Below are 11,030 nucleotides of genomic sequence, written 5' to 3' on the forward strand. Positions count from 1 at the left end.
AAACTTTTTTTTAATGCTTTCAATACCGTATGTTATGTTTAGTTCTGACCAAATAAATTTCTCATATTTTATAGATTTCAAATTAAAACCACTTAAGTTCGGGGCAAATCAATAAACAATTTGAGAAAAATCATTTATATTTCTTTTCACCGATTACTTTCTTTTTCCCTCCACATAACAGAGAAATTACTTTCTTTATGACAAAGAGAGGAAGTGCAATAATAATGACACATGCTGCCAACACGACAACTGCAACGTCCAACAACATCAGCTGATAGAGAGGCAGAGAGGAGGCAGCTGGTCGGAGGTGTGGCGCTCCTGCATGTCGTAAAATGTACTCCGTCCAGAACACAGCTGTATCTGCCGCAGACATTGGCACATCTCGGAATACACGTGAGATTCGAGCTGCGTTTTCCTTGTACCTGAATGAAAAAATATGTATTGACTGACGAGAAGGTCCAGAAACATCAAACACAGCTTTTCGGCCAATCGGTTTTTTACTTTGCTGCATCACTGACCCGTGGTCTGTGTGTACTGCGAACCAAGGGACACCCAGTCTAGATGTGTAATATTAAAACGTATACCTTGGTCCGTGGCAATAACCGTATCGTCGAATATACGTGATGAGTGGTAGCAAATGTGTTAATACTAGATTAATTTAAGGAGGTTTAAGGAGTCTCTAGCAGACTGTCTATACGTTGTCTCCTACAGCAACAAGGACTAAAGTATTGATGTTCAAAAATTGTTAAGGTTTTCTTGACTCGGTAAGCATTTGGGATTTGATATTTATGCCCTACATTCAAACCCTTTTGGTTTGAAACAAATGGTTGATTTAAGATCAAGTATCAGGGAGAAATTAATGTGACAACCATATTGATGTAACAACTGACAACATAATTCAATATCTAGCAACGTAGAATCCACCCTTTCCTAGAAATGCTCCACTGCACAATTCTGTTGGGGAGGCCCTTCTACTGCCTCACCTTCAGACAAACTGCCTATTGTTTTTGTACCACCCTGTATATTTCGGTTCAATCTTCACACAAACATTTAGTCATATAAAGTTTTAAACTTACAGATAAATACTGACACCAAATACAGTAGCTCAGAAGTAGTGTTTAGAGCATAAGGCAGGCATTTCTGTTAAGAGAATAAGCCAGGCATTGCTGTTTAGAGCATAAGGCAGGCATTGCTGTTTAGTGTTTAGAGCATAAGCCAGGCATTGCTGTTTAGTGTTTAGAGCATAAGGCAGGTATTGCTGTTTAGTGTTTCGAGCATAAGCCAGGCATTGCGGTTTAGAGCATAAGGCAGGTCTAAGATGTCAACTGTCTTAAGATGCACCTAACTTAGTATTTTTTTTCCCTAGTGCATACTTACTTTGGCTCCTTTAAAACTTTGGTTAATGCAGATAAGAGACTTTCTACTGAAAGCGTATTAAAATCGACTTTCACACCAATGCCTTGCTCTTCATTGAATTTTATGTTGAAAAACTGGTCAGCGAAGAATGGAATACCAACAACTGGGACCCCAGCGTGATAAGCCTCCAACTGACTGAAGACTCCACCATGAGTGATGAAGGCAGCACAGTTGGGATGACCTGGAATACATTTTGTAATTGGTATTAAAAAATAATGTAAATTTAAAATTTAATGAAAACGCTGTGAAATTTGTAATTGTATTTGTTTTCACTATTTTACTACTAAAGGAAGCTTTATTATTCTTTGATCATAGCCTTGATTAAAGGTCAAATGACATCATCGTAGTCTAGTTATGAAACTTCAATAAGTGAAAGTGTACAGACTTTGATAAAATCAAACTGTCATACTGTTCTTATTAAAATAGATAATTTTAATTTCACTATTTATTGATGCTTTGCACTCAAAATGTGTGTAATTCTGTTTTTCTATTGGTGTTTTAGGTTTTTCCATAATGAATAGGGAAAGTTGTAAGCTTCAAAAATGCTGCGTTCGCAAAAAAACCAAAAGGTGATATTTGTCAGGGTAAAATCAGTTTTTGTCTTAGGTAAAAGCTCTCAAACGTACCTAAAACCCCTGGCTGTGGAACCCATTTCACAAGTTTCACATTTTTAGACAATCCAGGCAGAGTGTCAGCTTCTATCTTCCACAACACCTTTTGTGGAAGTTTCTTGAACACATTGACAAACAATTGAAGTGTTTCTGGAGGCATTGTGTGGGTAGAGACGACTGTGCCGAAGCTGAAGTAGATCACTCCTTCTTTGGCGTCATCCATGAACTTTTTTATATCCTGGAAACACAAGTGTGTCAGAAAATAGGAATACAAAACAATTTTTCAACATACTGTAGCAAAAACAGCCGTTTTTAATGCATGAATGCATTAAAAATGCATGCATGTGCGGGTCTAAAGTGGAATTTTACTCTCTAGGGAGTAGAAATTGTTTTAAGCCCCTAGTGAGTAAAAATCAGCTGTTGTCAACTCAGTTGTAAATTTCTATTGTAAACAATCACATGTATCAAAAGTATGTATCGATTGTAGTTTATTGTTGCCTTATTGTAAATAGTTTTACGCCACACTACACTGTTTTGACGAACTTCCCACACAAGGATTTAGTCCAGAAAACAGCTGTTTGCCGTCAGCTTAATCAAATAGGGTTTCATTGTGTACTACTGTACTGTAATGAGTTTTACCGGACACCAACTAGCTGATTATATACTGTACTAGTGACTGTTAGTTCTCTAGTCAGTGGTAATATATAAGGATTTGTACGGATTTAGTAGTATGGCGTAAAATATCGTATCGGTACATCACTCGTCCTGTAAACACCTATTTTCAGGACTAGTTACGTAATATACTATTACATATCAATAGTACTCTAACATAATTGTAATAGATGAAATGGTTAAATGACTTACTAAACAGCTGCTTGTTTCCATTAGCAAATTAAATTGAAAACAAGTTAGAAGTATTTTTGAGAGGTTACTTTAAATGAAAACTATTTAGTTTTTTAACATAGTTTGTTCAAATAGTGGTGCAATTTGATGAAAAATATAGTTCATTACACGGGCAAATAGTTTCTTTTCAACCCTAGCTCATTTTCCGACCTCGGCTTGGCCTCGGGTTGAAAAGAGTAACTTTAGGCTCTAGAGATGAAATTTACTATTACAAAGCACTACACATACTACAAAGCATTACACAGGAGAAGTCTTTCAATAACAAATCTACCAACAGGAAGAGATGATCTTAAACTAATGAAGTTACCATGGTAAATCACCTATACCACACTCATCTATAAATTTATGTTTAGTTCTATATCTTTTTTTTCAAATACTTCTAGCTGCATATACCCATCTAATAAGTACATATTAATAAGTGCTCCACATAAAAGTTCTTCCAATAAATTAAAATTGAGTTTAATCAAATTGGGATTTCTAAAATAAATCTAAATACGCAAATTCACTATTATTTTTTTGATGGTTCATTTATAACGAGAAATCTATTCAATTGGTAATTATTTCCATCATCCAATGATAATTCCAACAGCTTTCACATGTGATGAATTTATTTTACAATTGAAAAGTTTATTCAAGCGAAGAGCGGGCAAAACAGCTAGTATTTCCATCAATTACTATTTACAATCAGCTGTTTGAAATATGATTGTGTAGTGAATTTCAAAGTATGTTCAAATGTAACCAAACATTTTCTCAATTTAACATGGGAACTTAGAAGGCTACAGGGGCAGAGCTCTGATGTAATTTCAAATATTATTTATTTGATGGCAAATCTATGTGCCACAACTTATCCAACGACACCTTGGAAATGGTGATCGGTTGTGGTTCAGCTTCAAAACAATTATCACAAAACTCATGTTGGCCTATTAAAATATTGCCTACAAATATTGATTGTATTCTTACCTGTGGCAGAGGTATCCTTTCTGGACTTATGGTGATTCCACCGATAGGAACGGTGTTAGGTGTAAATGGTTGAGGGTATGAGACAGCGGGATGTGTGTTAATGAGAGTTAACGATACGTTTGCTGTCATTTCAGATAACGATGGCAGATCTGGAGAATTGTAATACTTCTTGACAACACTTTCCTGAGAAGGAAGGTACCAAAAGTAGTACAAAAACAGAGTTGAGAAAGAAGAGCAAAAATTACGGAATCTTTCCAAAAACGTCATTTTGTCTGTGAAAGCAAAGGACATAGAGTCGGGAATAGAGGCAATCATCAAATCATTACCGGCATCTCTATTAAGAAAGGTCGAGTGTCGAAAGGCTTGTAGTGTGATTGTTGGAGCTTTGAATTTGTGACCAAACACTAACATAGATTCTTGTCCAAAAGTAGCTGTTGTTAGTACCAGGTCATAATGATCATTTGAGTTTAGCAGATTCTTAATACTATCACTCTTCAAAATTTCATCACAAATGGGCAACATGAAGTTCCAAATATGCAGCCAGGCAAGACCGAAGAAGTTGTCCATGGAATCTGAATGTTTTATCATCTCTTTGAAGTCCCAATTGGCTGAAAAATAAAGAATATAAAGGGTGTCCCAATAAGAACGCCGGATTTGAAATGTTAACAAACCATATATTTTCTCCCTAAATTTACAATATGAAACATGAATATTTCATTGTATCTCCGATTAGTAATTGAGTATTATGTTTTGTAAGCGCCAACCTGCTGAGCTGAATACTGACAAGCTCGACATCTCTGGACAAAGTTTTCCATAACTTTTTCACACACTTCCTGTTGAATTCCATTAATAGCACGAATCATTTCCTCCTTCAAGTCTTGGATTGTTTGAGGGTTATTGGCGAAAACAAGCGACTTTAAATATCCCCAAAATAGAACTGAGCCAATTTATTCGAACTTCGAATCCTCGGACGGATGGATCATTTGGTGCATTGTCCCGGCCGTAAATAGCGCGCAGCTTCCGTGCTTGTAGTGCACTTTAACTATGACCACGCGTTGTTCCGTCGTGTAGCGATTCATGACTACAAATGGGACCTAATACTGATAACATCGCTGATAATTTGGGAATTCCTATTGAAATACAGATAAGGATAAGACGCTCCTCAAATCCGGCGTTCTTACTGGGACACCCTTTAGGTACCTAGTTAAGTAAAATATTATTGCTAACTTCTAATGCCTAATGTGTTCATGATTCACAAATAACTTATCTTACCTATGTATTCAAATTGCTTGATTAATTTGACTCCCACCTTACATTTCATGTACGGTACATGTAAATATTATGTACTTTCATTAATATTGTTTGTTTATTAACAGCACACAAAGTGTATACCGGTACACAATATTTATTGAACTTACCAAACATTTCTTCATAGAATGTGTAAACCTTTACATGAGTCAGATTTGGAATGGGCTTCTTTGGAGGAAAGGGGCTGTATTCTACAACTTGGTGCCCTCTTTGGGCAAGGGCTTTTACAATAGAACTCTCAAAAATGTAGTGGCTTTTCCCTGGGAACGGGAGGATTGCTAGAATTTTGGCAGAGTGGATGAAGCTTACACAGCTCAGCAAACATGTCAGCAATAAATGTATCTTCATAGTCGTTATTCTGAAATAAAATGTTATTAAAATAAATTTGGAGAGTTCATAACAAGCTTACAGCTTTTTTAAGTAAACAATGTTCCACATTTAATTCACTTTCAATATTGCATACACATTGTATACTCAACACTGCAAAAGAATATTGTTTTCGTCACACTGCAGTAAAATTAGCCGTTTTAAATGCATGCCTTGCGGATCTTAAGTAGCATTTTTACTCTCTATGGGGTAAAAATCAGCAGCTGTAAACTCACTGGTAAATTTTGATTGTAAACAATCACATGGATTGAAAGTTTGTATCGAATGTTTAATCGATTGTATCTTATTGTTGCGTTATTGTAAATAGTTTGACATATCAATAGTATAAATTACACAAACACAATAGTGAAACGATTGAATCACTTACAAAACAGCTGCTTGTTTCCATTAGCAAATTAAAAATTGAAAACAAGTTAGAAGTAGTTTTCAGAGGTTATCTTTAAATGAAAACTACTTTAGTTTTGTAACATAGTTTGTTCAAATAATGGTACAATGAGGAAAAATATAGTTCATCTCATGGGCAAAAGGTGTCTTTTCAACCATCGCTCATTTCCCGACCTCGCCTTTGCCTTAGGTTTGATATATTGTGTTTTGCGAGGTGTGTTTTAATGCAAGGCGTGGGACTTAATTAATTGTGCCGATAAAACATTCTGAGAACTTAGGTAGTGACATGACGGAGCCAGATATTATAGTAATTTATTGTTCGTAATACAGACAGGCTGCAGGAACTCCCTCTCCTTTGACTCTATATAATTAGACGGTGTTTCAAATAGCTGTCACTAGTATCTAAGAGATGCTGTTTACAGAAAGACAATAAAAGAAATGTCTTATAACAATAACACGGAGTCCCGCGCTCTAACCACTATACCAGCTCGCTCCCCCAATTTAATTTAATTAACATTAGAATTAACGAGTGCTTAGGTTTGCTGCTACGGGGAAGGTAAAAAGTGTTTTTGACCATATTTAAAATACGTGAAATAAATGAATATGCCAAATGTTATCAATATATATCCATAACCAAGTAAACTACAACAGTTCTCATTTTCTCCATAAGAATAACATGGGAATTTTAAATTACATTATCTTTGAATTTTCTCCGTGACCGTTTAGGCATACAACAGCGCTTCAATATACTAAATTATTTCTTTTTTTAAGCCGGTTACATACGGCTAGTTCTGTCTGACTGTTCCACAACCACAGATCATTGAGGCTTGCCATCGTATTCAAATGTATTGCACCAGACACATCAATGAGAAAAGGGAAATTGTCTTATTCCACCCATCGTTTAGTCTTCTGCGGCAACCAACCTCTGCCTGAGAATACCCATGTAATATACCGGTATGAGGTTGATATATTTCTTGAAATTGAAATTAGTTTTCAAAGACACCCGGTATGGTTTGGCAATTAAGTTAGTGGTTAAATTTTGCCGCAGTTAATACATCTTTTAGAGAATGATTTTTTGCTATGAAAGTAGTTGAATTGCATTATTTACTGATGGGGATTCTGCAAAACGGTTTTAAAAAAAATTCCAAAATTTTTTTTTTAGGGTCAAAAATGGGAAAACCCCATTTTATATGAATTTGAACAGATGGTGTTTTTGGCCTCTAGGGACCTCAAAACGAAAAATTTAATCGGTCCTGGATCCAGGTCTTACCATGAGTACTACAGTAATAGCTTATTCCCTATATGGGAAATTCGCTAAAAGATGGTAAGTGGTGATCAACATCAGACCCATTAGGTGATAGGTCTGATGATGATGATTGGAGTGTCCAATCGAAATCGATCACCACTTACCATCTTTTTGGTATATTTACCGTTTTGTGAGTAACAGTATAAGCGTAAATACATGTTTTAAGTGTTATAAGACGTTTCTTTTATTTACTTTCCATAAATTTAATAACACGTATAATGCTGATCAAGAAGTTATTTAGATGCTGTTTGTCAACAAATACTCATGAATTAATCCTCCAATAAAACTAGAGCTAGGGAGAGTCTAAGAGGTGTTTGACATTAAGACTGGTACATTTTTCCATAAAATTACCATAATGTAGTTTAAATTTATAATAAACCTACTGATAACAGGAATAAGAGGTCAATATAATAATGTAATGGGAGAAAAATTATTCAGGATTAAGAAAGAGACTGTACCGGTAATAACAGTACTTTCACAATATAGAAACTCAATACCACACAACCACCACAGCTATTAGTAGTGTATCTATATATATAAAAGGCAAAGCCCTCACTGACTGACTCACTCACTCACTCACTCATCACTAATTCTCCCACTTCCCATTTACCTAGGAGGCTGAAATTTGGTACACTGATTCTTTAGGCATTAAATAGGAAAACTAAATTGTTTTTATTCTGATCGGACTCTCGGGCTCCGCCCCAGTGGCTCTGGAGTTTCCCATGTTAAACTTATGAGTACTCATATTTAAATGGAATTAATGAATCTTAACAGCTGTTTCAATTAAGCAAGTTGGTTCTGTTCTATGATGTTCAATAGCATTAAAGTTACAAGGATTACCAACAGGGTGCAGCACTTTTTTTTTATTTATGACAACAGCTAATTTGCAACCAAAAGGTGAGTGAGCGTAGCGAACGAACTTCAACCTGGAGGCGAGTTAGCGTAGCGAAAGAGCTAACCTGAAGGCAAGTGAGCGCAGCGAACGAGCTCCAGCCTAAAGGTGAGCGTAGCGAACGAACTTCAACCAGGACGTGATTGAGCCATGCGAACGAGCTCACTTATGAAGTAAAACGGGGCAAAGCCCGCGGATACAGCTAGTACTTGTGTATGTTAATAACCCTGCCGCAGCAAACCTGCAGACTAAGCAAATTTCCCATAAAAATCACCCGATTTTGATAAAATTTGATACAATCATGTAAACCTACATATATTCAACTAATTTGCGAACCAGTATGATCAGACCATAGGAATGGGGTTTTATATGGTTTGTTTGAGTTTTTTGCCGAAGTAAAGATTGTTTCTCCAATTGCTGACTTTCTAAACATAAAATTTTGAAAAAATTTTCCTACATCATTTAGAAGAGCTTAAAAACAAATATTTTAGTACTCTGAAGTGTTGTTCTTAATAGTTACAGAGAAAATAAAAAAAAACTGTAAATTTCAAATTCTCATGTTATTCTTATGGAGATAAAAAGTGAACGGTACTTTCCTGTTAAAGAGAACATTCATTATTATCGATAATTTTTTTCGATATATCGATATTTTTGTTTTCGGATCAGATGTATTACAAATTGACAACAACAACTAACTGATCTTGTTTAGGCTAAAATAGTCTATAAGGATTAAGAAATGAAACTGTTCTAAGCTAGCCTAACATAACCAACCAAACTTGCTGTACCATTTAAAACTTCCGTTTGGGTTTGATAATAGAAAAGGCAAGTTAAACACGGAATTTTTAAATGTTACAGCAAGTTTGGTTAGTTATGTTAGGTTATTTTTTTAGAACAGTTTCATATACTGAACAATATTTATCGTAGTTGTCAGCTGATATGTTTCAATTTGTTAATATCGATATATCGAAAAAAATCATCGATAATAATGAATGTTCCCTTTAACAGGAAAGTACCAAGTGAACTATTATGGAACTATTATTTGTTGCTTGTTTATGGATATAGCCTATTAATAAAATCAAACTTACTACTAAGATAATAAAATTTCACTAAAAACACTTTGTTATCCAACCTGTAGCAGCAAACCTATACATACTCGTTAAACCTGTAAATGAACACACTTTAACATAATTTTATAAGTGAAACTATGACAAAGTAAGAGGAATAAACTTTACCTGATAAGCAAGCCGGAATACAGTCTGATAACCAAGAATTCTCCGTTATCTCACAGTCTTAGGTTCCCTTCTATCTTCCATCCACTGGCTGTGACTACAAGATTATATAAGACTCATGAACTCTTGTTTGGTTGACCTTGTAGACTAGATAATATTGATCTTTCCTCTAAAACCAGTTAAGCTACAGTTTTTCATAGCATTTTAAAACTTTTACTCAGCATAGAGACTAAATAATTCCAGAAACCTGATTTTCTATTTATAAAATATATATATATATATATATTTAAAATATATATATATATATTTAAAATATATATATATATATTTTAAATATATTGATTATTGATAAGAAATTATTAAGACCTTTGTTGTAGCAAATTTTAAATCATCCAACATCCAACTGAATTATTAAGTAATAATTCAAACTATATAATTTAACGTGGGACAAAGTGATCACCGAGCTGTTTTATCATAGTATTTCAAAACAGTTACATGTAATATCTGCACAAAGTGAAACGGAGAGGTTGTTAACTTAAAGTGGTGTTTAACATTAATCACTTAAATGCTGGAGATAAACAATACTGAAATATAATTAAATAATCATAAAATGTGATTAATAAGTAGCTTTGACTAGTATTACAACTTCAGCATCCAAGTTAATGGTGGTTGTTTTTTTTTTTTTTTTTATCCTAGGACGCTAGGCACGAGCCTGGGATTGTTTTTCACATTACTTCAGGCTAGACCTAGGGGTTGCGGCATTATCACTTAGATAAAATCCATTGGTGACTTGGCGGGGATCGAACCCGGGACCCCAGGGACTTATGTCCCGCGCTCTAACCACTACGCCAGCTCGCTCCCCAAGTAGCCCGTTTGGTGATTACAATATTGATGTATTTAAAATGTGATAAGTAGTTGGGGTGACCAACGGAATAGTTTTTTTTTCACAGTTTTGCAATATATCACAAATGGATCACGTGAACTTCCAAGCCAAACCTATACCTACTAGATGTAGGACATTATTGTTCTTATATGAATTAAGTTGTAAGGTTATAGAAAACCAATAGAAAGTCAATGGTAGTAGCCTTAGCCTATATTAGAAAGAGCAAGGTTTACAAGTACAATTTGAATGACTTTTTTCAGTTTATAAATTGTTGAATACTGCCTAATTTGAATTCTATGATTTCTCTGATATTTGTTTGAGTATTTTTTATATTCTGTATATATTTCATAATGTTATAAATTATTTAAATATAAACAAGAAAACAAAATGACAAAAGGCTGATTGAAGAAAAAAGCACTGTGAAATAATATAATTATTTATTATTAATTGCTGCAGACAAGCCATTTGTACTGATTTGCACTTTTTGGATGCAAATAAGTTTAAAAAAAAATTAGAATATTTTATGGAATGATAAAACTTAACAATATTTTTTTGTTGTCTCAGGATGCTAGGCACAAGTCTGGGATCGTTTATCACATTACTTCAGGATAGACCTTGTAGGGGTTGCGGCATTATGACTTAGATAAAATCCATTGGTTATATCTGACGAGGTTTGAACCTGGCACCTCAGGGATTGAAGTCCTGTGCCCTACCACTAGACCAGCTCGCTCCCCAAAATTTTACAATATTA

The 11,030-nt window shown here is 34.7% G+C and overlaps 1 protein-coding gene across 3 annotated transcripts; it reads right to left on the reverse strand.

Annotated features, from left to right (window-relative positions):
- Positions 1-88: 88 nt before the first annotated feature.
- LOC128999814 (UDP-glycosyltransferase UGT5-like) lies at positions 89-9,518 on the reverse strand. Of its 3 annotated transcripts, none has more exons than XM_054426501.1 (6): positions 9,297-9,372; positions 5,309-5,556; positions 3,891-4,498; positions 2,043-2,265; positions 1,378-1,597; positions 89-422 (listed from the first exon to the last, which is right to left on the reverse strand). In XM_054426501.1, exons 2-6 carry the CDS (start codon positions 5,544-5,546, stop codon positions 131-133), a joined length of 1,581 nt encoding a protein of 526 aa, XP_054282476.1. In that variant the 5' UTR covers positions 5,547-5,556; positions 9,297-9,372; the 3' UTR covers positions 89-130. The 3 variants fall into 3 exon arrangements, with proteins under 3 accessions (XP_054282476.1, XP_054282475.1, XP_054282474.1); XM_054426500.1 differs by having other exon boundaries at positions 90-422; positions 9,256-9,325; XM_054426499.1 differs by lacking the exon at positions 9,297-9,372 and adding an exon at positions 9,400-9,518 and having other exon boundaries at positions 91-422.
- Positions 9,519-11,030: the final 1,512 nt, after the last annotated feature.

This window comes from Macrosteles quadrilineatus, unplaced genomic scaffold, assembly GCF_028750875.1.
Source record: "Macrosteles quadrilineatus isolate MER2022 unplaced genomic scaffold, UCM_ALF_1.0 Scaffold_8__2_contigs__length_117827958, whole genome shotgun sequence".
In the NCBI taxonomy this organism is placed as follows: Eukaryota; Metazoa; Arthropoda; class Insecta; order Hemiptera; family Cicadellidae; genus Macrosteles; species Macrosteles quadrilineatus.

Bases quoted from the DNA above. Each gene is read 5' to 3' on its own strand.
- LOC128999814 (XM_054426501.1), bottom strand. From the start codon at position 5,546: ATGAAGATACATTTATTGCTGACATGTTTGCTGAGCTGTGTAAGCTTC. The intron at 4,499-5,308 runs GTAAGTTCAATA...TTTATTTTTCAG, and splicing joins ATTCTATGAAGAAATGTTTG to CCAATTGGGACTTCAAAGAG. The intron at 423-1,377 runs GTAAGTATGCAC...TTTTTCATTCAG, and splicing joins AAAGTTTTAAAGGAGCCAAA to GTACAAGGAAAACGCAGCTC.